Source organism: Festucalex cinctus, chromosome 5 (assembly GCF_051991245.1).
Source record: "Festucalex cinctus isolate MCC-2025b chromosome 5, RoL_Fcin_1.0, whole genome shotgun sequence".
In the NCBI taxonomy this organism is placed as follows: Eukaryota; Metazoa; Chordata; class Actinopteri; order Syngnathiformes; family Syngnathidae; genus Festucalex; species Festucalex cinctus.
In genome coordinates, this window is record NC_135415.1 from 31,134,702 (window position 1) to 31,156,821 (window position 22,120).

Below are 22,120 nucleotides of genomic sequence, written 5' to 3' on the forward strand. Positions count from 1 at the left end.
TGATAAATTGGTTGAAGGCAAAGTATGATTCGTGACTATAGTTCGTTAAAAATAGTGATGTGTTATTAAGGACGATATTGACATTTTTATTCATATCAGACTGATTCGGGCATGGAAGTTGAAAAGCAGGCATTTCAAGGGCTCGCAGTTGTCTTTGCGCGCTTGTTCCGCCAGGGGGCGGGCCACTCTGACGGCTCCGAATAGACGCCGAGCGAGCGCGTCCTTGAGACATGCCTGCTCGAAGCCGTGACATCTTTCAAGACATCAGCAGCGCGTCGATCTCACAGGATGTTTGCCGCTTTGGTCAGAGCCGCGGTGAGTGTGTAGCGAGTTTTGTGAACTAAAAGCTTGGACAAACGTGCGCGTTTGCTTTGACTTCGCCGGGACGGTTTGACAAGTGGGTGGGGCGCAACCTGCTCCGGGCTGTAACAAAAAAATAAATAAAAATGTTTGACGCTATTAGCTTCAATTTTATGCGTCTCTCTAAGATTATTATATGCCGTGATGCAATAAAAAAAAATGAAAATCAGTGTCCGTGTCGTCACAAGACTGGCCTGCTTTTTAGCAGGCCGTGCGTGTCATTACGTTAGCTTACTAGCTTTGGACATGCTGCTAACTGACGTTTTAATAATTTGATATTTATATAACCGCGTGTTTCATTAAAATAAGTGTCCCTTATATTGCATTGTATTGTTTCTCTGTTTTTGTTTATTTTTTTATTAACGCTATTTTGAAAAGATTAACCGGAAATTTCGTAATAAACACATCGTGATTTTAGGTAAACACAAAAGCCACAACGAACGGCAATTATTCATACTAGTGCTTATTATTATTATTATTATTATTATTATTACTGATTAATGAATAGCCGAAGAAACAATATTATAAAATGGGTCACGAGTCTGTACATATTTGAACAGGCGGTTTAAAAAATGGATGAATGGAAAATTTACACGAAGTGTAAATGTAGTAGGAGGATGACTATATGATTATTTCCTAAATAGACAATATGTTGTGTTAACAATAATATCAAAAGAGTTTGTGGTCTAAAAATATAGCTCATGTCAGAAAAACAAGTGCAAAGGTGATAACCACAAACTTTATTTGGCTACACAAATTTCATGCATGTGTCAGTGTTTGTGTCACCATTCCAAAAGTTCAACTGCGTTAACTTTCTATTTAAGGTTCGCATGGTGGGCACGACCACATCTGCTTTGCTGCCTTGTTGTTTTGGTGTCAGTTTTCACAAACGGAGTCATCATTCTGGAATGGAGGTTATTTGGAAACGCTTTGAAACCATGTAAACAAGTTCCTTGTTGAAAACTATTTTCTCTTTGCAAGGTTCTTATTTTTCTGTTAATATTTGACAACATGATGACATATTGATTCGTGATCATCTGACATCAGTCAGATTTGTAGGCCAAATTCATCGCTGGCGTGCTCATCCAAATGTTAGATCATTATTGGGTACATTTAACAGGCATTAGCTAATCATAATAATACAGGTCATAATTACATTATAAGGCGTTCAATTAGATGTAAAGATACTGTACTCCAAAAATGTTTATCTTTGGCAGGAACCGTTCCCATTCCAATCGAAAAATGTCTTTTCCAGCTACGGCCTGGCATGGTGAAGGTGAAGAAGCCCACATGTCGCCTGCTCGGGCCCGTTCCACACGTCCAGGAGAGGTCACTGGTTCACCAGGAGGGTTTGCCTCAACTGCCCGTGCCGCCCTTGAAGCAGATGTGCGAAAACTACCTGGCTGCGCTGGAGCCCATCGTCAGCGAGGAGGAGCTGGAACACACGCGGAAGCTGGTGGACGAGTTCCTCGGAGGCGGCGTCGGAGACCGGCTGCAGAAAGGTCTTGAACGTCGCGCTCGGAAGACGGAAAACTGGGTAAAGCAGCATCAGATGGCAAAAGTACTCGCGCTCTGTTCTTAAAGGGCAAGTCCTAATAATATTGTGTTTGTGGAATAGGAACAAAGCATCAAGATCCACCCCTTTTTTTTTTTTTATCCATATCAGGGGGGCGGCCATTTTGCCACTCGCTGTCGACTAAAAATGACATCACAGTTGCTCAAAACTCAGATAAGGACCAATCACGGCTCACCTGTTTTCGAAGCACGGTCATGTGACGGTCGCAAGATGAGCCGTGATTGGTCATTACCAGAGTGTCTATGAGGTCATTTTCAGTCGATAGCAACTGGCAAAATGGCCGCCCTCGAGATGGATAAAAACGGATGGAGTTTGCTACTTTATTCATAACCCAGAAACGCAATATGAATCAGACGACCTTGTTTAGAGTAGCGGCCAGCCGGGCTGCGTAAATTATTATCAACATTTTGGGTTGATTTCCCTTTTAAATATATTGTTTTGTGACGTCACACTGTCTTTCCACAGAAATGTCAAAATGGCAAAAGACAGGCTTGGTTTGGGGACAAAATCACCACCACACGTTACAAGAAGCCCAGATCTGTAAATTGAGAAGGAGTTTGTTTGTTTGTTTGTTTGTTTGTTTAAATCCTGTATTTAAAAAGTGCATTTTCCTGAGTGAAACCGGCAGACTGGGCCTTTAAAAACAATGAGCTGTTAGCATTAGCATTGACGTCCCCTTAAAGGAGAAGTATAGTGTGTGAAAAGTAAAAATACAATTTTGCTGCCAATGTTATACAATAATTGGCATAATGAGAAACCGTTTTTCTTGTATTAATACTTGAAACATCAATTGAATATCAAATTCTACTTTGTTACTTGCCACCACGGATCATTTGGTGTATCAGCAACGAATACTTTTGTAAGCAGCTATCGGAATGGTGGATGCAGTCGGCCTATTTGGACTGCCGGATGCCGGTGGCCGTCTACACCAGCCCCGGCGTGGTTCTGCCGCGCATGCGCTTCCAAGATCGCCAAGGGCAGATGAGGTGAGCCACCTGCCACGTTTGATTTCCACCTTCGAAATGCGATACCGTTAATGACGCGGCTTCGTCACGTCCTTCCTGCCTGCACAATATCAGACGTGAACCTTTATAGATAATACACAATTTGAGATGAACTATGGAAGTTGAGTGTAAACAAGTTGGCATGCATGTGGACTTTCAAGCCGACCTTTACTCATGCTTTCTTCGCCTATTTAAAGCGTCGCTCGGCTGTTTTTGACTGCCGTGACCGACGAGATATGCAGTGAACACGCATGCGGCAAAGAGTCCCAAGAGGACATTGCGTGCGCTTCGGCACTGCATTCTTTGCGTCAGTTGGTGACATTCAGTCGACATTCTTTGTCATTCTGCAGGTTTGCAGCTAAGTTGATTGCGGGAGTGTTGGAGTTTAAAAAAATGATTGACAGGTGAGTTTGAGCAGACATTTCAAATAGGACAGTGGGACCTGTCACTTCAATAACCGTTTGGAATTCATATTTCACATGTTGTTGAGAACGTGGATTCACATTCCATGCAGCAATGCTCCAATTGAACTATTATGAATCTTTACTTACTACAGGGATAAAACAGAATGTGCTATTTTTATGTTTTAACATATTTTATGACAATAATGCATGGAAGTCACCACAAAAATGTCCTTACAAAAATATCTTTGGCTCCACTAGTCTAAACACGGTATTCTGATTAATATTGTGTTAAGCAGCAAAATCGACTGAATTTGTATCCATCTCACGGGGCGGCCATTTTGCCACTTGCTGTCGACTGAAAATGACATCACAGTAGCTCAGGGCTCCTTAACGACCAAGCACAGCTCTGCTTCAGAAAACAGGTGAGCCGTGATTGGTTGAATTTTTTCATTTATTTATTTTCATAAACCAAATATTCATCAGAATGCCGTGTTTGGCACATATACAACATATTATTGTGAAAATTATTTTTGGGTCAACTTCTTTCAAAGTATGAATTGTTTGAGACTCTTTTTTCCAATTATTCCTTTGTCAGTCAGTGTTTTACTTTTTACTTAGACTAAGATTAAAAATGGCTGGCCTATTTAAAAAAAAATATATATGTTTTTTTTTATACTTGTCTGACAGTGAAAGTTAAGTTGACTGTACAGTTGCATTATAAATTGGGCATTTATTTCTTGAAGTAAATCTGATTCTCACTCTGAAATTTTATACAAGGTGACGGTTTGGCCTTGGAACACATTTATATGATTTCCAAACATGGGGAAAAACGTTTGTAAATCCAAGCAAATTGGATTCTAATGCAAACGGATTTGTTGACGTATCCCAGTGACACGCTGCCAGTCGAGTACCTGAGCAAGAAGCCCCTTTGCATGGACCAGTATTACCAGATTCTGTCATCTTGCCGCATCCCGGGACCGAAGCGAGACACGGTTGTCAATCACGCAATTGGCAAAACGCCTCCCACGCACATCGCCGTCGTTCATAACTTCCAGGTACTCCAGTTGGCGCTGTTGTTCTCCTTATACACGTCTGTTGCAAAGGCCAAAAACACGGTCAACTGATTTGCTCTCTTTTCCCTTGCAAGTTTTTCGTCTTGGACGTGTACAACAGTGACGGCACTCCGCTGACTGTCGATCAGATTTACATGCAGCTGGAAAAAATTTGGAACACTTCTTTGCAGACCAACAAGGAGCCTGTCGGCATCTTAACGTCACAGCATCGCAACACGTGGGGAAAAGCTTACAGTAATCTCATCAAGGGTAAGGAGAGAAATTGACATCTGCTTCAAAATTGGATCCAGATATGATCATAAAGAACCTTTTGTGCTTTTTTTTTTTTTTTAAAGGGTGTCAAAATTAGTGTGTTAATATTCAGTTCATTTAAAGTTTCCTTAACGACGCTAATTTTTTGTAACGTGCGATTAATTCATGGCCGCAGACACATCCATGTCAAAATTTAGCAGTAATACGTTTAATAATATTGCATATATTTAAGGAGACTGGGATCAAGTAGTATTTTACAATCTTAAAATGTGCAGAATTTCACTAATTACTTCATGTTAAAGATTAATATGAAAAGAAAAATGCACTGGGCTGTCACCAATGTCTTACAAATGCAAATATGTCAACTAGTGGCAGAAAAATGACCCCGACACAAATCAATATCACACTCGATTTTACAGCACATCTTTTTTTTTTTTTTTTTTTTTTTAACTAAATGTTATTAATTATGAAATTACTCTATCGATGGCAAAAATATGCAGCCACATTTCTATTAGTTTAACATTTTTTCCACTTTTATGTTAACTCTTTTACTGACACACATAAGGGGGGGGGGGGGGAAACCACAGTACCAGTACCAGCCGATTTTGAGCATTTTAACTCATCTTTCAAGGCAAACAGAATATTGTGTGCTTTTACTGAATATATGAATATGGATACCAAATGAAAGATCCTTGAAAACATTTGATTTCAATCAGATTTCATCAGATTCCGTCATGTTTCATTGTAATTCCGTACACCGGCAGCCCATTGAAAGAGATACAATGCTGCCATCTGCTGGCCATAGTTAGTGGGTGTTTTTGATTTCACAACTCCATTGATCAGCACTTGAACGTTGCCCTTCCCATTGATAAAAAAAAAACGTAGTTGACGACATTTAACGTTTGGCAGCATACATCATGATTTTACTCATCTTTATTCAACGTTTTTGGCGTTATGAAAACTTAGAAAAAAAATATTTCATTGTACATTTTATTGTTCATTTAGAACAAATATCAAATTTGTGATTAATTGTGAGTTAACTATCGAAGTCACGCGATTAATAACAATTCAACATTTTAATTGCCCGACAACTTCCCCCCCCCCCCCCACACTGCAGATAAGACGAATAAAGAATCGGTCCGTGCCATCCAAAAAAGCATCTTCACTGTCTGTCTGGATGCGCCGATGCCTCGCGTGTCAGACGAGCTGTACAAGAGCCGCGTCGCCGCGCAGATGCTGCATGGGGGCGGAGCTCGCTGGAACAGCGGCAACCGCTGGTTCGACAAGACCTTGCAGGTGAGCGAGTGATCGGTAGGTCGATCCATAGATCGATCGATCCGGATATGCTCATGGTCGAGAATCTCCATTTTGGTCTGAATCGTCCACAGTTTATCGTTGGTGAAGACGGTACCTGTGGACTGGTGTATGAACACGCACCTTCAGAGGGCCCACCTATTGTCTTTCTCATCGATTATGTTGTGAAGTATATGTAAGCTTACTTCCATTTTGTTTGGATACACTTTGACATCATTTTTGAATGTAATGGGATGATTGATAATCTGTTGTTGTTGTTTTTTTGTCACAGGCAGAAGACGGAAATAGTCCGATCCCCGATGGTTCCTCTCACAATGCCTCAGAAACTGCGTTTTAACATTACACCGGAAGTCAAGAGAGACATTGAAAAAGCCAAACAAAATATGAACATGTACGTGTGCTTGAAAGTATAATAAGCATTTCTACAAATATTTTATGCAACTTTTTTGCTTTGTCAGAATGGTCCACGACCTGGATGTCAACGTTCTGATGTTCTCTCAATTTGGGAAAAATGTGCCAAAGCGAAACAAGCTGAGTCCGGATGCCTTCATTCAAATGGCGTTCCAGCTTGCCTATTTTCGGTAAGAACATTTGACACCGAAATCGATGACAGTGATGCATGGCGAATTTCTGCATTCCAGCATGTATAGCACGTGCTGCGCTACGTACGAGAGCGCATCATTACGAATGTTCAAATATGGAAGAACCGACGTGTTGCGCGTAACCACCAAGGACTCTTTGACATTTGTCCAAGCAATGCAGGACCCAACAAAACAGGTGCGATTGCTTTGAATCACTTCACAAATGTTCTGGTTGACAATTCATTCAATGTCCTGACAATACAATGACCTGGATGGTTGAAAATATTCATTGACTTTGTTGCAATATCATTTGCATGAGCGAGCATCAAATCTTGCTTACAGAACACGGAGCGCTTAGCACACCTGCGGAAGGCCGCTCAGACACATCAGGAAAACGCGTACCATGTGAGAACTTCAAAAAGTATCCGCTTCGTGTCAATTTGGCTCTGAAGAAACATCGTCTCTTTTTTTCTTTTTCTTTTTTTTTCCAGGCCATTCACGGACAAGCCATTGACAGACATCTTCTCGGTCTGAGGTTGCAGAGTATCGAAGACCTCACGTCGATGCCCGAGATATTCATGGACACGTCTTTTGCTGTGGCTCACCATTACAATCTGTTAACCAGCCAGGTATGCTCAAGCTCCGTACGCTGCGCAAGTCTGGTGAAAATCAGTGACAGTGCTGAGTGTGATTTAAAACAAAAAACTCATTGTGACTGTGATGAATGCATAGTAGATTTTTAACGTATCTTGTATATCAGGTATGACTTGTATATATTAAAAGCAAAAATCCCCATTTGAAAATTCACAGTGACCCCCTAACATCACCCGAAAGTGGGCACGTTGGCAAATACGCTCTGAGCGCTTCATCGTTGTTCAAATCCTGTTGTCACATTATGGCCACAAGGTCGAATCCTGGTCGGTTATTTTAGCTTTTTCTGCTGTCAACACAAAATCTTTTGATTGTGGTCGCGTGATAGCGGCGCTAGCAAACTTACGTCACACAATAGTTGCCATGACAACTACTTTTTTTTTTTTTTCTTACTCCATTTCTTCTTCTACTTCCTTCTGAAGGCACATTTGACAAATGTGACGACTTTCTGAACATTGGGAGTGAATGAGTGCGTGCTCGGCGCATATTTCCGAACGCAGCCACGGTTAGCGTACGGCGATTTTGTGTTCTTGAGCTCTGTTTTTGTAAAAGGCATTTCCCAAAAAAATGTTACTTCTACTCCAGAGCAGGGCTGTCAAACTCATATTAGCTCAGGGGCCACATTGCGAAATATATATATTACCAAGTGGGCCGGATCGGTAAAATAATGGTATATAACGTAAAAACAATTGCCATCAATTATACACAAATTTTCGTTATTTGTGGACGAGCTCTAAATTACGGAGCTCAATTATAATCATATTGTTTCAAAAAATAAGACGAATGCAAATGGAATGCGGCAACACTTCCAGACGTGTTAAATCAACCTGTTTTGCATATATATTGTTCCCAGAATGCATTGTGGTGCACTTCATGAAGTTATAAGGACGTTAATCTTTTTCATATGCATTTGTGTTACCAGTAATTGAATTTGTGTCGTATTTAATATGTTTATGTTGGTCTATGATTTAAAAAACAAAAACAAAAAAAACCCGAAGTTGTGTGTAAAATAATGACAACCAGGACGATGACGTGTACAAGTTGCACTGCTCATCTGAGGGCTGCTTGTGCAATTATGAATTTATGGTTTTTTATTTTTTTTATTTATTGATTTTTTTTTTACAAAAAAATTTCACGTGCTGTATTAAACCCTTTTGCCAGCCTGATCCAGCCCGCGGGCCGTTCGCTTGACACCCCTGCTGTTATTAAAAACATTAAATTTAAACATGATCCCCCCCAAAAAAAAAGACTATGTATTGTGTATTCCTTTGGTGGAATAAAAATAGAATGTGAATGTAGTTTCTGCTGATATAACAACTAATACTAGAGAGAGCTTTATTCATGTATTTTCGATCTCCTTTTTTTGAGTTGCTCGTCACGCGTTTGACCCGCGCACGAGCCGTCATCCTCGCCCTGCCTTGTCGCTTCCAGGTCGGTTCCAAGAGCGACTGCGTGATGTGCTTTGGCCCAATGGTGCCAGATGGCTACGGCGTGTGTTACAATCCCATGGACGAGCACATCAACATCGCCGTCACGGCCTTCAACAGCTGTGAAGAGACAAACGCAGCCAAGTATGCGCAGACTGTAAATGAGGCTCTGTTGGACATGAGAGCTCTGCTGGAGGACGCGGCTGCAGACGAGCAGTGAACCCGCGCGCAAGCCGCCTGGAGTGCTTTTTAGAGGCGGGGCTGGAAATCAAGCGGCACTTTACCGACAAGGAGCTGAAAAGCTCGGAAAGTCTGTGAGGGCAACTTATTGTGCGTCAAGTTTTCTGAGGAGGCGTGGCCATTGAAAGGAAACACAAGTCTCACTGATAGAAATGATATATTTTGTTACATGGTGTCGAATGTCTCTATAAAAACATTATGAACTGAATTTGAACTTTTGAAATGTAACATTTATAACGTTCTGACTTCTTGCTTAAATGTACTTTTTTTTTTTTTCTTTTTTTTCCCCCACAACAGCTAGTCGGCTGGATCAGAAATATGTTTTGTTTCAAATATATAGATATATATTGAAAGAGTTTTAACGTTGTACAAAGGAATATTCCGCTCGGAAGCTTCCAGCTGTGTGCTGGTAATCTCCGTGGAATTCAACCTCGGCCATATTTCCAGACGAGTGCCATCCAAACAACCGCGGGCCTTTAAACACGTTGGTCTTCAGCATGTCCATGTCCCGAATCTGAACAACACACACAACAAGTTGCACACGTGGCCAAATATGGAGGTCGTCGTGCAATATAACCCACCATTATGTATGAAGATTGAGAGTTTGTGGCGTTAAAGAGCAATCCGATGTGCACTGCTTGGATTCTAATCCTCACTGAGGGGGGGGCGTTGATAAGCACCCGACAGGTGTGGTTCGTGTCAGAGGTTGTTGGATTCTCAAACACCCCACTGGAGGAAAACAGCTGCTTGTCACAAGCTTTGGGAGAAAACAGAAACTACATTAGTGGAATTACACACAGACACACGCACACGCACACTCGGGGTGTAACGATAACGGCAACATTGCAATATTAAAATGTCCACGATTTTGTCATGTCATGTTAAAAGCGGCACATCCGTTCAAACGGCGAGCTTGTATTCCATTTGTGCAGCGGTTGGTTTAAGAGTACAGTTTAATTTGAATTGGGAATGTTTTGGCCACTGCAGCCGTTATCATTATCACGCCAATAAATCAGTCATAACAGCAAATATTTGGAAACATCTCCATCAGCTTCAGCCGAACACATCATTGTGAACCACATAGACTGATACTTTTTTTTTTTTAAACAATATTGTAAGTTTATATACAGTATCGTGAACTTTTTTACCACCCTCCCTACAATATCATAATTATCACGTCGTGAGAATTACATTGCGACATTCGTTACATCCTGTATGCTGCCAAATGATTATTTTGTTCAATCAGATTAATAATCACATCTTCAAATTTTGATTATCACCTCATTAAAAAAAAGCTTTTTATCAACATTTTTTTTGCCCGCTAAATTTGAAGAACGCCTGTTATGTGTTATTTCGTTCTACATTTCATGTTATGACATCGTCTCACCCGCTTCTTTTAATAATCAGTTAATTTCTGCATAATTTAAAATGACAAGAAAATTACCCCAGTATGCGCACATATGCAGACATTTATTAAATGCTTTACTTTAATGCAAGTAGTTATGGTTATTGCTCAAACACAACCTAAAGCTAAAGGATTGTTTGTAGTCAAAATTAATAGTGTGATTAATCATGGATGGATGGATGGATGGATGGATGGATGGACGGACGGATGGATGGGTGGATGGATGGATGGATGGATGGATGGATGGACGGACGGATGGACGGATGGATGGATGGATGGCTAGCTAGCTATCTAGCTAGCTAGCTAGCTAGCTAGTTTAGATAGATAGATGGATGGAATTTGACTATTGACTACATATCCTACTTTGACGTTGGCTCTTCTTCATGTTTCTGTGCGAGCTGTAGGTGAAGACGATTCCGTTCCCCGGCGTGAGCAGATTCTGACGCACAAGAAGAACGTTTGTTCTGGTGGTCAGCGTGCTGCCAGCTGCCTGCTCACACTTTCTCACAAGTGCCAGTCGGTCAAAAAATACTGCATATTCTCCTGACGAGACACATTGAATCAATTCTTTTGGCCTTTTGCTTTTTTGTGTTTTTTATACTGTAAATGAAATGAAAATATGTGTACATGCTGGATCATGCTCACTCTTTCTGCAGTTTAAGGAGCTTGACTGTACTTTGACGTGGATGACCTCATCCAGGGGTCGGCCGATGGCCACCGTACAGGGACCGGTAATGTTGCTCAAGTCGACCGCGCCCGATTCTTGCTGGAGCAGTTTTCCGCATGCACCTGGTGAGGCGCAAACACACGAGTGGTCAGCTACCTTTCGCTCCGAATGAAAGTGACAGAGAAGAATGATCTCAATCAATTACTGGGTTTAGTTGAAGGACTGGCTGTTGAGAACAGCGGCATGCCGACGGTCCCTGATGGACTTGGAGGAAGTTTTCCCACGCGGTGCTGCTTTGTCATCGTATACGGAGTGTGAGACGGGTGAGAATCCTCCTCCGAAGCGGGACGCATAGCTGGAGCGGCGACTGAGTTCAGCGGCACATCCGCGCAGTTGTCCACGCTGCAGCCCTGGATGGTCATCGGCTTGGGTATGTGCATGCATAGTAGCGGGCTGAGAGGTTCCGGCTTCGAGGGGCCCATGCATGACACCGTTCTGGACTGAATTCCGTATCCACAGGACACTGAACACTGGGAAATGACAAACAGCAATACAAGGTATGATAATATTCATAGAAGAGTATGTAAAGACTGATGTCACACTTTCGACAGTTTTTTTTAATTTTATTTTATTTTTCTACATCCGGTATATATTTTGTGTCAGTGCATAGCTATAAACAATCAACTAGAGAGTTTGAATGTGACATGTTACGCCACCATCAGGTAAGTTGTCTCACTACATGGGGTGAAATGTCACACTAGTGTATTCAACTAATAAAAGATAAATATAATTAAGCAAATGTCCAGCAAAAGTCCAACTTCTGGCATGGTTTGCAGGCTCAAATGTGTGTGTGTTTTGTTTTTTTGTGTCTTCCTTACGCTGAAAATGCAAGATTAAATTGAATTACAAGAAAGAAACAATTGCTTCATCATGAAACTTAAAGCAGTCCTGAAATGCGGGCAAAGTTCCAACAACTGGAAGATGCACTTTTAAACACCCAAACAAAACCTGACACACCAATTTCATCACTTGTCAGACATCATCTAAAGGGCAATTTTGGCATGCGTAAAGCAATTTGCCAGCTGTGCATTTTTTCATGAGCACATTCTTTGCAGATGTGACAACTAACCTCAAAAAGAATCTGCCCCAAACTACCATGTTGGCTAATACTAGCGCTCGTTTAAAGTTGTCTTAAACCACAACAATGACTGAGGCATAGCAACATACCTGAATATCTCTTCCAATGATATGAGTCCACATGAATTTGTATATGAATGATGCTTGTTTAAAAATATATTGAGTTATAATTGGGTTGTGCTAAATGGCTAACTAGCGCTCATCTCAACTCACAATCCATGTCAAGTCGAAAACTAGTATTCCACTTTTTAATTGCGCCCCCTGGTGGAGAAGATAATTGCAACGTGACAACAAGGCCTGCTCTCGCCTACTGTAGATGACGAGATCAAATGTATGTATTGATAGATTAGAGCCTTGATTTCCGTTGAGACATTTTTGAATTTGTTATGTTTAAATCCAATTGGGATGGATGGATGGCAGCTACCTGGCTCCACGGCTTTGCCTCCCACCTAAAGGTGCACACCTGCACCAGGCAGGGCACCGTGGTGGCGGGTTTGACTGACGTATGACAGTTGTCCTCCAGAACCACACGTTCCTTGCCGTGGACAAACTGGACACAGGACACATTCCTGTGAGCTACACCCGGGTCACAAGATACAGAGCAAGGCGACAGACTCTGAACCTTCCACCTGAACACAACAAAATGACGACGAGTTGGTTTTTGTATCGACAAGGTGGGAGGAAATGAGTGTCATGTACTTTTGTGTTACCTTGCTGGGCACTTGTTGGTGTTACATGACACCACTGCTGTTGGTTTTGGAAAGTCACTGCACTCAGAGTCCTCCAGAACTTTCTCTTCCCCATCTGTCTCCTGAGCACAGTACAGCACCGTGTTGGCAACGCCTCCGCCACATGTTGTACTGCACATGCCTAGCTTAGATCGCCACCTGGTGGTGGAAAATATTCAGTTGAATTCTACAGCAATACTGCACACATAAAAGTTGTTGTTGTTGTTTTTTTTCTTTTCTTCTTGATATGTCTTACATAGGAGGGCAAGAAAGTGTATTACAGCTCTCCGATTTAGGAGGAGGTTTGCTTGAAGGCTCACAGTGGAAATCAGGTACCATCCATCTGGTCTGATGGTCCACACAAGAGAACCACACTTGCATCGTTCCTTCAGAAGGAAGACATTTTGAGTGATGGCGTGCGTCATTTGGGAATAGAATTCAGTCAATTCTTCTTATCTTTGCTTGTTGTTTGTACCATTGCCGCACGTCTTTGAGCACTGAGTGATAACCGGACTCCACACAAACACGGGGGCTTGTCGAGAGCGTGGTGGCATCAGGCCGGTCTTTGCGGCAGGCCGGTCCTGTTCGTGAAAATCAACGATAAGCTCGTAATTCACACCTTGAAACAAGACGACATTGTCATCTTTCGTACCTGACTGGTTGCGTCCCACCCAATTGGACAGACGTCCACTACGCAGGGCACAGATTCCGGAGGTTTGATTTGATTTGAGCAGAAACTTTCATCAACTTGGGCCTCTTGGCTGCCCGCGTGCCGGACACATGACACGTTTCTTTTCACTTCTCCAGGCCCACAAACCGCTGAACAGTCCCCTGACGCGGACACACGCCACCTGAGGACACAAATATCTTCATTTGTGTCGTCGTTTTCTGCTTCCAGGCGACAGTTTAGCTATGAATTGACGTTTTTGGGTGCACATACTACCTGGCAGGACAAAGTTGAAGATGACAATTTTCAACAGCGTTTGGAGCCGAATCAGCCGGGCACTCCGAATCTGGAACCCTCACAAGATCGTCGCCACGTTTCTGGACGCATGTTACGGGACGTGTTCTCTCTCCTCGACCGCAGGAAGCGCTGCAGGATCCAAACTTTCCTGTGATCCAGCTGTAAAATTGCATTGCAGTATATCAGCACCATATTGGATCAAATAGGGGTTGTGCTATAATTTTGTCATACTGGCCTTGGTGGGCAAGCTGGGAGTTGACATGATGTGTGCAGTGGTACAGGTGGGGGAGTTGCATAACAATGGCGATCATCCAGATGTGTATTTGTTTGTTTGTCCACACAAACATACCGATGCTTCTGCACACCTGTAAGGGAAGTCTGCATGACCCTATGACACTTTTCACTTTTCACAAGTATAAGCTTACAATTTTAATCATCTTTAAAGGGGAAATCAACCCAAAAATCTTTCAAATAATATGCTGTGTGCACCTCCACTAGTCTAAACAGAGCATTCAGATTCATATTGCAATTGTGGATTATGAATAAAGCATCAAAATCCAACCGTCTTTTTTTTTTTATGTGAAGAGAAAACGAAAATGAAGGCTCAGGTAACGATCAGTCGCATCTCACCTGTTTTCTGAGTTTGGTCATGTGACATTTGTAAGCTGAGCCGTGGTTGGTTGGAACATATAAACAACACACATTACAAAATATAAATAGACGTTGAAGTGAAAATACAAAAAATGAAGAAAGAAGATAATTCCTCAATAATGTCATCATTTACATGTTCAAAAAGGAGTAAGAAGAAGTACAAGCACTTGCATAGTCCTCCTCCCTATAATACTTATACTGGTAAGTTATTCTTAATTAATAATGTATCATTTAAAATAAAAACGAACAATGAAAGATAAACAAAACATGCTGATTGTCAGTTGACAGCAAGTGGCAAAATGGCCGCCCCCCGAGATGGATAAAAATGGGTTGAATTTGCTGCTTTACTCATATTTATTCATATTCCACAAACACAATATAAATCAGAATGCTATGTTTAGACTAGTGGGACTACATAGAACATATTATTTTACTGACAGACTATTAAGTTGATCACAGCTGGATTGTTGGATTGCAGTCCAGCATTCGTATTAGCATAAATCCAGCAACAATAGTGGCAGACTGGCAAGTGTTCGAACATGACTCGAAGATGTTATTAAATTAGTATTGAAGAGAAGAATCTGAATAAATACAAACTGGTGGGATACCTAAGCCGCAGGTGACAGAACAAGGTGTTGTAGAAACACTCCATGTGCCTTCAACTTTGATTTCTGTCAAGTCGCTGTGATCATTTGGAACATAAAACTGGTAGCTAATGTTGGGGTTTGTTTTCTCTCCGTATTCTTTCCCGTATTTGCGAAAAACCTGCAATAACAATACATGCCTATTTGAAATGGCACTTGTTTTGCAGGAAGCGTAAACTTAACAGACACGGTAGCTTTAGAAGCAACACATGTATCAAGTGGAATGTCCTGGCCTGACCTGAATGTTTATTTGCTGTTGTACCGGTCCAGGCAGCAGCAGCTCTTCCATCTCAGGCAAGAGGTCAGGGGTCAGATGGAGGCGGTACTCGACCCAGTTATCATCCAGTGGGGACGGATAGGTCATATTTAATGCCATTCTCCCCGTTCCGGAGACAACATATTGATCTCCGTATAATACAGCTATTGATACAGAAAGCAAAAAAAAAGTCCAAACATTACATTCGCAATCCTCCTTCTGTGTGATCGTTAACTCATTCCAACCCAAACACGTGTAAATACGTTTTTAATACTTTGTCTTTCACTCCCAAAAACGTATTTACACGTTTTTGGGGTTTGAACGAGTTGAGCTGAGGCGATGTCACTCACCCAGATGAGTGAATAGTGGCGCCTTGTTGATGATATAAACCTGTGTGGCATTTAATGGCAAAGACAAGAAAGTGGTGTACTCTGAAAGGGAAAGCAGGAAGTCACGAATAGAAGACAACTAATATGTTAATACTGTACTGTCAAAAGGCACCAATTCATTTATGCGTAATGTCGCTGTCCTGTAAAAAAAAATGTGTCCATTTTTTTGTGTGGTTTGTTTACGTTTTAGAAATGTCTGCGTTAAGTTTCATCCCATAAACGTAAAAAGAAAAAAAGGGCAAAAATGCACAAGAAAAATACAGTGAAACATCTGGCATATGAATAATATTTCAAAAGGACGTTTCTCAAACGCGTTGTTCTTACCGCTTGCCTGACCTCCATCGTAAGAGTCGGAGGTCATGGTGCAGGAAGATCCATCCCCTCCGCACAAACCGCACACATCTCTCACTTTCCCAGAGTGCAACGCGCCATCGCAGCCGAAGAGCTGATCGCCAGCAAATTTTTACATTGAAAGTAAACGTTAGCATTCTTTTCTTTTTGGTATCAAAATGGTCTCTACCAGACATTTCCCTCGCAGGCAAGCAGCGATCGACCCCGAAGGAATTTGGCCTTCGTCCTCGCACCGAGTCCCGTCGGCAAACTGAGATCCACGGCTCACGATGAAGGCTTCTCCCTCCGACTGGCACGTGTATCTGCATTGCTCATCGCCTGACCGCAGGAAGAAAAGAAGTTTTCAATACTAACTTCACAGCAGGAGTATCGTTTGTTTTGCCACCTTGTGAGAAGCCCACTGCAGGGATCCAAGTGTAGAAGGAGGCCTGGTCCGGATGGAGGTAAAGCGGTTGGAGATCTGTTTCGGAACATTGCTCAGCCATGAAATCCAGTTGGGTGCGCTCACATGGCTGCAACGACAATATTGTAATGTTTCTTTTTAGGGATCTTCCATCAAACTTTTTTTCAGACTGATATCAGTACGAGTATTGAACTCTTGCGTAGTCACTGATAAAGTAAACATATCACAAGTACTTTTGAGGCATAAAAAACAATGTAGCATGTTTCCTTGAAATTTCATTAAATTAATTTTTATTGTTTTAATTTCATAAAACAGCCACAAGTTACTGGTATCGGCCGCGGGATCAATACCTTGAAATAAGGGCAGATCTCCAAATACCGACACTATCTGTACTCGCTTATCTGTAAAATTCAATTACAATTTCAATTATTACACCCCACCATGAGAAAATCGGCATAATCATAAGCAGAAATAAAAGATTATTAATACAAATTTTGAGTTGTTTAAATTTATATATTTGCAACTTTTAAAACGACTAGGGCAATTTAATAAATATTTTTTGGTCCAAAAGGAACTTACATAATTATATAATAATAATAATCTTACAAATATCCACTGTATGGAGGCCTCATGTAAACATAAATCATTGCACTCACCTGCTGGTTACAAAGTTCAGCCTCGATAATGTTCCCCACACAATCATTTCCACCAAAAGCAGGTCTGGGGGCGAATACAAAATAAGTAAATAAATAAAAATCACAATTATTATCCAGTAACTTGCTAAAACACTATAATGTTGTTGACAGTGAATTGCGCTAACCTCGGGTTGTTGCACTGGCGCGTGCGGTGAACGACTCCGCCGCCACATGTCCGTGAGCAGGTTGAGAACCCGGACCAGCCGGACCAAGATCCGTGCACCACTGCAGAGGTGCTGAGCTGGTCTGGAGACGCACAACGCCCCTTCAGACACCACTGCAAAACGGAGAAGAAGAGTACATTGTGGAAATCCAGTTTAGCTTTCACTGTCATGTCAACAAAACGTCTTATTCTCTGACTTGATTGGGTGCGCATTGAGTCCCATCTAGCAGTGGTACGAGAAGACGTTTGCAGGAGCTGTCATCATTTGGATTCGTGTGGCAAGATAGAACCCGACACATTGGCTGATGGGGGAAGAGGCGATAATATTTGTAAAAAAGTCAACTGCTTATTTAAGTGTAAAAACGTCATCACCATATCTGGATTGGTGAACGAGCAGCTTCTTGCAGAACTTCCAAAAGCTATTCGACACTGGTCATCAACACCGTAATAAAGGCCAGGCTTCCAGTCCTGTAGGGAGCTTTCGAGGGTTGGTTGATCTTTTACACACTCAGCATTCCCTCGGCTGGAAAAAAAAAAACATTGCATGTGATCGCCTTTTACATTTTAGAGGTGTAAAATGTGATACTGAAGAATTGCCAGAGGCAAAAGAAAAAGGTATGTCAGATGAGCGTAAATCAGAACATAAAACAGTCTTTAATATTTTGTGGGGAAATGTCAACAGAATTGGGTTATGCGGAGGAAAAGGATTATTTTTGGCAGACATCACATTGAAGATTTAGATGTTTCAGTCTTCTGAAAATATCATCAGAAAGCAGAAACTGCAGTGAAAAATCACATCTGCGTATGTCAGTAGTTCTTAACCTCGTTGGAAATTCTGAACCTCACCAGTTTCCGATGCGCATTCACCCAACCCTCAAAAATAAAATAGGATTCTTTTCAAGTTCAAGACATTGACTTTACTGCTGAACAAAATGAACAGGGAGAGTCGCCTTGTCATCCAATCTGGCTCTCTTCACCTTGAATTCAGAAAGAAATGATGTTCTCGTATTCCCCGTCTTCATGCAGCGTTCTTTTAGTTTTGCTGGATAGCTACAGAATTGCAAATCATGCAATTAGGACGCCGACTCCCATCACTCAACTCAACTCAACTCGAGACACTTTAATCGAAAACAACCACCGCTGTTTTCTTCAGGTGGAACTCAGGGGCAGCAAAAATATGAAAGCAGCAGAGGCCCCAGAAGTGAACCCTGTGGAACACCATTCACTCCGTTATACATGTGAGTTCATATTGCCCACATTTGTCCGAACATTTTCTCTTTTTTGCTCGACATAGTATGAAGGGATTCGAATAACATCATCACAACAAGCCACACCTGAAAAATGTGAGCAGCTGATGTCTGCTGCAGGGCGACCAGGTCAGATCCACACTGTTGTAGCCGCCATCCGAGGCCATCATGAAGCCACTCCGACTGCACGTGTTCCCCACTCCGTCGTGATTGATGCCAAAACTGTGAGCGAACAAATATATGGCTTTTTTTTATTTGGCTCATTGCATTCTATGGGAATCTGAATACTGGAAATATACTATTGAGCTTTTATACTTGAACCTCCCATTATAGCAGTGCTTCTCAGCAAGAAGAAAACATGTCGTGCCCCAACTATAAATAGTATCTTGTCTATAAAATTGTTATAAGCACACCTCTGCATAACTAGGTATCCGTATTAACGTATAAGAGAATAAAAAAAAAAAGAAAGAAATATGGACCAACTTACAACAAAGATTGCTTTATTAACTTTAACAGAAAAGATTTAAAGTGCATCTGAAATTCAAAAATACATTTGAATCCTTAATTAAACTATAAACATTTTTTGACTGACCATGTCAAACCATATGATACGGAAAAATAAAATGACATAAAATCAATAAATAATAACGCATTACACAATACTAAAAAAAAACAAAAAAAACTTTAACCTGCAAAACAAAATATAAAATAATTTGTGCTGATGCTCAAAGCGCGCATGCTCAGTGCAAACAAAACCCCGACACCACCGAGCGAACGCTAACTGCGCACACTCTGCCAATAATGAGAGCGCCACTGCCCCCTAATGTAGTGGGGGTGCAATTGCACTTTATTCTAGGATAGTTAAAAAAAAAACTAAATATTTTTTTTTTTTTTTTAAACATTTTCCCCGAGGTCAAACGCGATGGAGCCCCTCGTCCCCCTGGGGGGCCCCGCCCCACTATTTGAGAAGCACTGCATTCTAGTGACCTGTCTTGGTGCAATACATTGTGTGATGGACTCCGCTGTACCTGTGTGCAATCTCATGAGCAATAGTGATCCCAAGGTCAAATCCAGTATCCTCCGTGATGACACAGCTCCAGTCACTGGAACAAGCCCCTCCCAGCTGCGTCACTCCCCTGACCTGCTTGTTTCCATCGGGCAACGCCAGGTCATACCTGCGTATTATGAGAAACACGTGTTGACAAAACACCATTTCTCCATTTTAGCCCGTCACACCAACAACCTGGTAATGTACAAGAGCAGATCAGCGTGCAGCGGGTCTGTATCATTCGACGGATTTAAGCGCGAGCCCCAGTCGCACACGCTTCGAAGAGAAGAGGTGATGTTTGGAGACATTCGGATCTCGGGCTGAAAATAGCAAGAGCGGCTTTGCGTAAAGTGAGAAAAGCTGTGTGGTCTGTGAGCTCGAATTCGACCGTGAGTTGCTGACCTCCGCTTCTGACAGGATGATCATGCGAACCAGGTGCACCCTCATGTTGGCTCCCAAAGTCACGTCCCTCAACAGTTCTGAGGCCTGCATGAGTGGAGAGAGAACATGCAGTTGAATGGATTGGATGGGAGGCATGCCAAAGAATCTGCACATTCTTTGAATAATTCGCTATTAGTGAAAAAGAGATGTCATTTTTGGCATTGTAATAATAATAATAATAATGTAATCATCGAATTTATAAAAAGAAACATCAATTGGCCTAACAGGATCCATTTTACAGAGTCCTGCATTTTTAAGTAGAAATAGTTATTTTGCTGACAAAAGAAGTTACTATAGTTTTTGTCAAAGGATGTTTGATACCACTTTTTTTTTTTTTTTTTTTTTTCACACTGATACCAGTACGAGTACTTAACTATTGAGTAGTCAACAATACAATAGTCAACGATACCAAGTACCAATAGACTTAGACTTAGACTTGACTTTATTTATCCCTTTGGGAAATGTACATGTCCAGCAGCAATGAGAACAGATAATAAAATAGAAAATAATTCCATCAATCAATAAATAAGGTTATTACACCAGAGATTGAATTAATAATAATAATAATAATAATAATAATAATAATAATAATAATAATGGGTGGTAATAATAATAATTATGTCCCAGTATAATATGTTTCTTAATATTGCATGATATTAATGGCACTTTTCTATTCTTCTCATTTCAAATATTTAGTCCCTGATTGTAGAACGGCCACAAGAGGGCGGCCGAGTGCCTATACCTTGAAATAATAATGATAATAATCAAATATAGAATTAAAATATAACAAAATCTATGAGTGAATATCCTTGTGCAATCATGCTTACAATGTTGAGGTTGGTGAGTATGTAGCGTTCTGTATCCTGCGTGTGGACTTGCCGGACATCAGGTCCAACCACGACCAGTAATTCCAAGTGGGTGACATCAGGCAGCATCTGTGTTGACCGACGAGGTCGATCTCTCGCTGCGCATAATACACGTGACGTGTTATTCCGTATTTCTCATCTAAGATAGAGGATCTCATACCTGAGACGTTCGAAGAAAGAGGATCTGAAACCATGTCTCTTTGTCTGCCAGATTCATCAAAAAGCTGTTAAAACCAACAAAAGCAGAAGCAACAGATTTAAATCCTGAAAAGTACATATTTTTTATTGACATATTTTAAGGTTGCAGCGAAATATAGTGCAACTCTGCATGCTGTGTGTGTTTGACAGATGATAAACAGTTTCAAGTTGAAGAGTCCAATGTACTTTGCCTTCAGCAGAGGCCTTCAGCAGAGGCCTTCAGCGCTCGCGTCGACGCTGGCGTTGCTCTTACCTCGGCCGATGGATATCTCATTAGCGTGCTGAAGCCAGGTAGGAGTAACAGCAAACAGAGCAGAGTCATGAACACCATTCTGGCTCCCCTTCCTGAGCACATACCTGGTCTGCTTTCGTACTCGGACGATATGTGATCGTCCCACACTGCAGGCTGGGATCCTGCGAGGGGGGATGGATGACTAACGTTGTTTATGCAAACAGCAGGGACAAAGTTGATTTCATTTGCTGTCTTGCCCTTGTGTGGAACCACACACATGCACCTCATTGGTTGCCACTTGTGTGTGTGTGTAACTGAAGTTTGTGTTTCAACACTTTTGCCTATTGCGCATTATGTTTCTCTTCTATTTGATTCACGCTCTAATAGAGAGAATGAGTGATTTTTGTCTAAATTAGGGAACACACCACACTTTTGAAATGCCTTCTTACAGCTTTTAGTACCTTCATCCAAATTAGGAGACACATACTGGTGCTGTTTCGATTATTACCAATAGAGGGCAGACATGATCCTAAAAATGCTATGAAAGGGAAAAATGTGAGAGGATTCAAATCTATCCAGCATATACACCCACACGGCAGTAATGTACTGCTATTTTTGTGCTTTGAGAGAAGTACAGCAAAAAACTGCAAATTGTACTCTTAGATACATTTTGAATACTATGATGTATGCATGTCATTTAAATGAAAATAAAAAACAGTGATTTTTCAGATTATTAATTTGAGTAAAATACAC

The 22,120-nt window shown here is 41.4% G+C and overlaps 2 protein-coding genes across 8 annotated transcripts; one reads left to right on the plus strand and one right to left on the minus strand.

The window, feature by feature from the left end:
• Positions 1-148: 148 nt before the first annotated feature.
• LOC144018946 (carnitine O-acetyltransferase-like) lies at positions 149-11,540 on the plus strand. 3 transcript variants are annotated; one of them, XM_077521645.1, is made up of 14 exons: positions 149-315; positions 1,616-1,897; positions 2,804-2,922; positions 3,291-3,344; positions 4,234-4,399; positions 4,492-4,666; positions 5,787-5,965; positions 6,058-6,158; positions 6,255-6,374; positions 6,442-6,564; positions 6,625-6,760; positions 6,907-6,969; positions 7,056-7,193; positions 10,692-11,540. In XM_077521645.1, exons 1-14 carry the CDS (start codon positions 289-291, stop codon positions 10,728-10,730), a joined length of 1,722 nt encoding a protein of 573 aa, XP_077377771.1. In that variant the 5' UTR covers positions 149-288; the 3' UTR covers positions 10,731-11,540. The 3 variants fall into 3 exon arrangements, with proteins under 3 accessions (XP_077377771.1, XP_077377769.1, XP_077377770.1); XM_077521643.1 differs by lacking the exon at positions 10,692-11,540 and adding an exon at positions 8,647-9,090; XM_077521644.1 differs by lacking the exons at positions 3,291-3,344; positions 10,692-11,540 and adding an exon at positions 8,647-9,090.
• Positions 9,178-21,580, minus strand: adamts13 (ADAM metallopeptidase with thrombospondin type 1 motif, 13). 5 transcript variants are annotated; one of them, XM_077521639.1, is made up of 29 exons: positions 21,389-21,579; positions 21,098-21,161; positions 20,899-21,035; positions 20,033-20,116; positions 19,838-19,950; positions 19,611-19,757; positions 18,670-18,804; positions 17,708-17,858; positions 17,533-17,637; positions 17,298-17,449; positions 17,134-17,197; positions 16,460-16,586; positions 16,244-16,392; positions 16,048-16,168; positions 15,685-15,765; positions 15,317-15,498; positions 15,043-15,199; positions 14,019-14,148; positions 13,763-13,942; positions 13,472-13,670; positions 13,295-13,400; positions 13,076-13,205; positions 12,802-12,978; positions 12,516-12,720; positions 11,160-11,484; positions 10,933-11,076; positions 10,651-10,830; positions 9,464-9,639; positions 9,178-9,396 (listed from the first exon to the last, which is right to left on the minus strand). In XM_077521639.1, exons 1-29 carry the CDS (start codon positions 21,488-21,490, stop codon positions 9,241-9,243), a joined length of 4,179 nt encoding a protein of 1,392 aa, XP_077377765.1. In that variant the 5' UTR covers positions 21,491-21,579; the 3' UTR covers positions 9,178-9,240. The 5 variants fall into 5 exon arrangements, with proteins under 5 accessions (XP_077377765.1, XP_077377763.1, XP_077377766.1 ...); XM_077521637.1 differs by having other exon boundaries at positions 19,826-19,950; XM_077521640.1 differs by having other exon boundaries at positions 19,826-19,950; positions 21,322-21,579.
• Between the last annotated feature and the right edge of the window lie 540 nt (positions 21,581-22,120).

What these genes read in the sequence shown, in the direction of transcription:
- LOC144018946 (XM_077521643.1), top strand. Translation starts at nt 289, where the DNA reads ATGTTTGCCGCTTTGGTCAGAGCCGCG. An exon ending in TTTAAAAAAATGATTGACAG is followed by an intron (nt 3,345 to 4,233) that starts GTGAGTTTGAGC and finishes GACGTATCCCAG; the next exon opens with TGACACGCTGCCAGTCGAGT. An exon ending in GGTTCGACAAGACCTTGCAG is followed by an intron (nt 5,966 to 6,057) that starts GTGAGCGAGTGA and finishes AATCGTCCACAG; the next exon opens with TTTATCGTTGGTGAAGACGG.
- adamts13 (XM_077521637.1), bottom strand. Translation starts at nt 21,490, where the DNA reads ATGTGCTCAGGAAGGGGAGCCAGAATGGTGTTCATGACTCTGCTCTGT. An exon ending in AACAGCAAATAAACATTCAG is followed by an intron (nt 15,200 to 15,316) that starts GTCAGGCCAGGA and finishes TTGTTATTGCAG; the next exon opens with GTTTTTCGCAAATACGGGAA. An exon ending in TTCTGTCACCTGCGGCTTAG is followed by an intron (nt 14,149 to 15,042) that starts GTATCCCACCAG and finishes CTTCCCTTACAG; the next exon opens with GTGTGCAGAAGCATCGGTAT.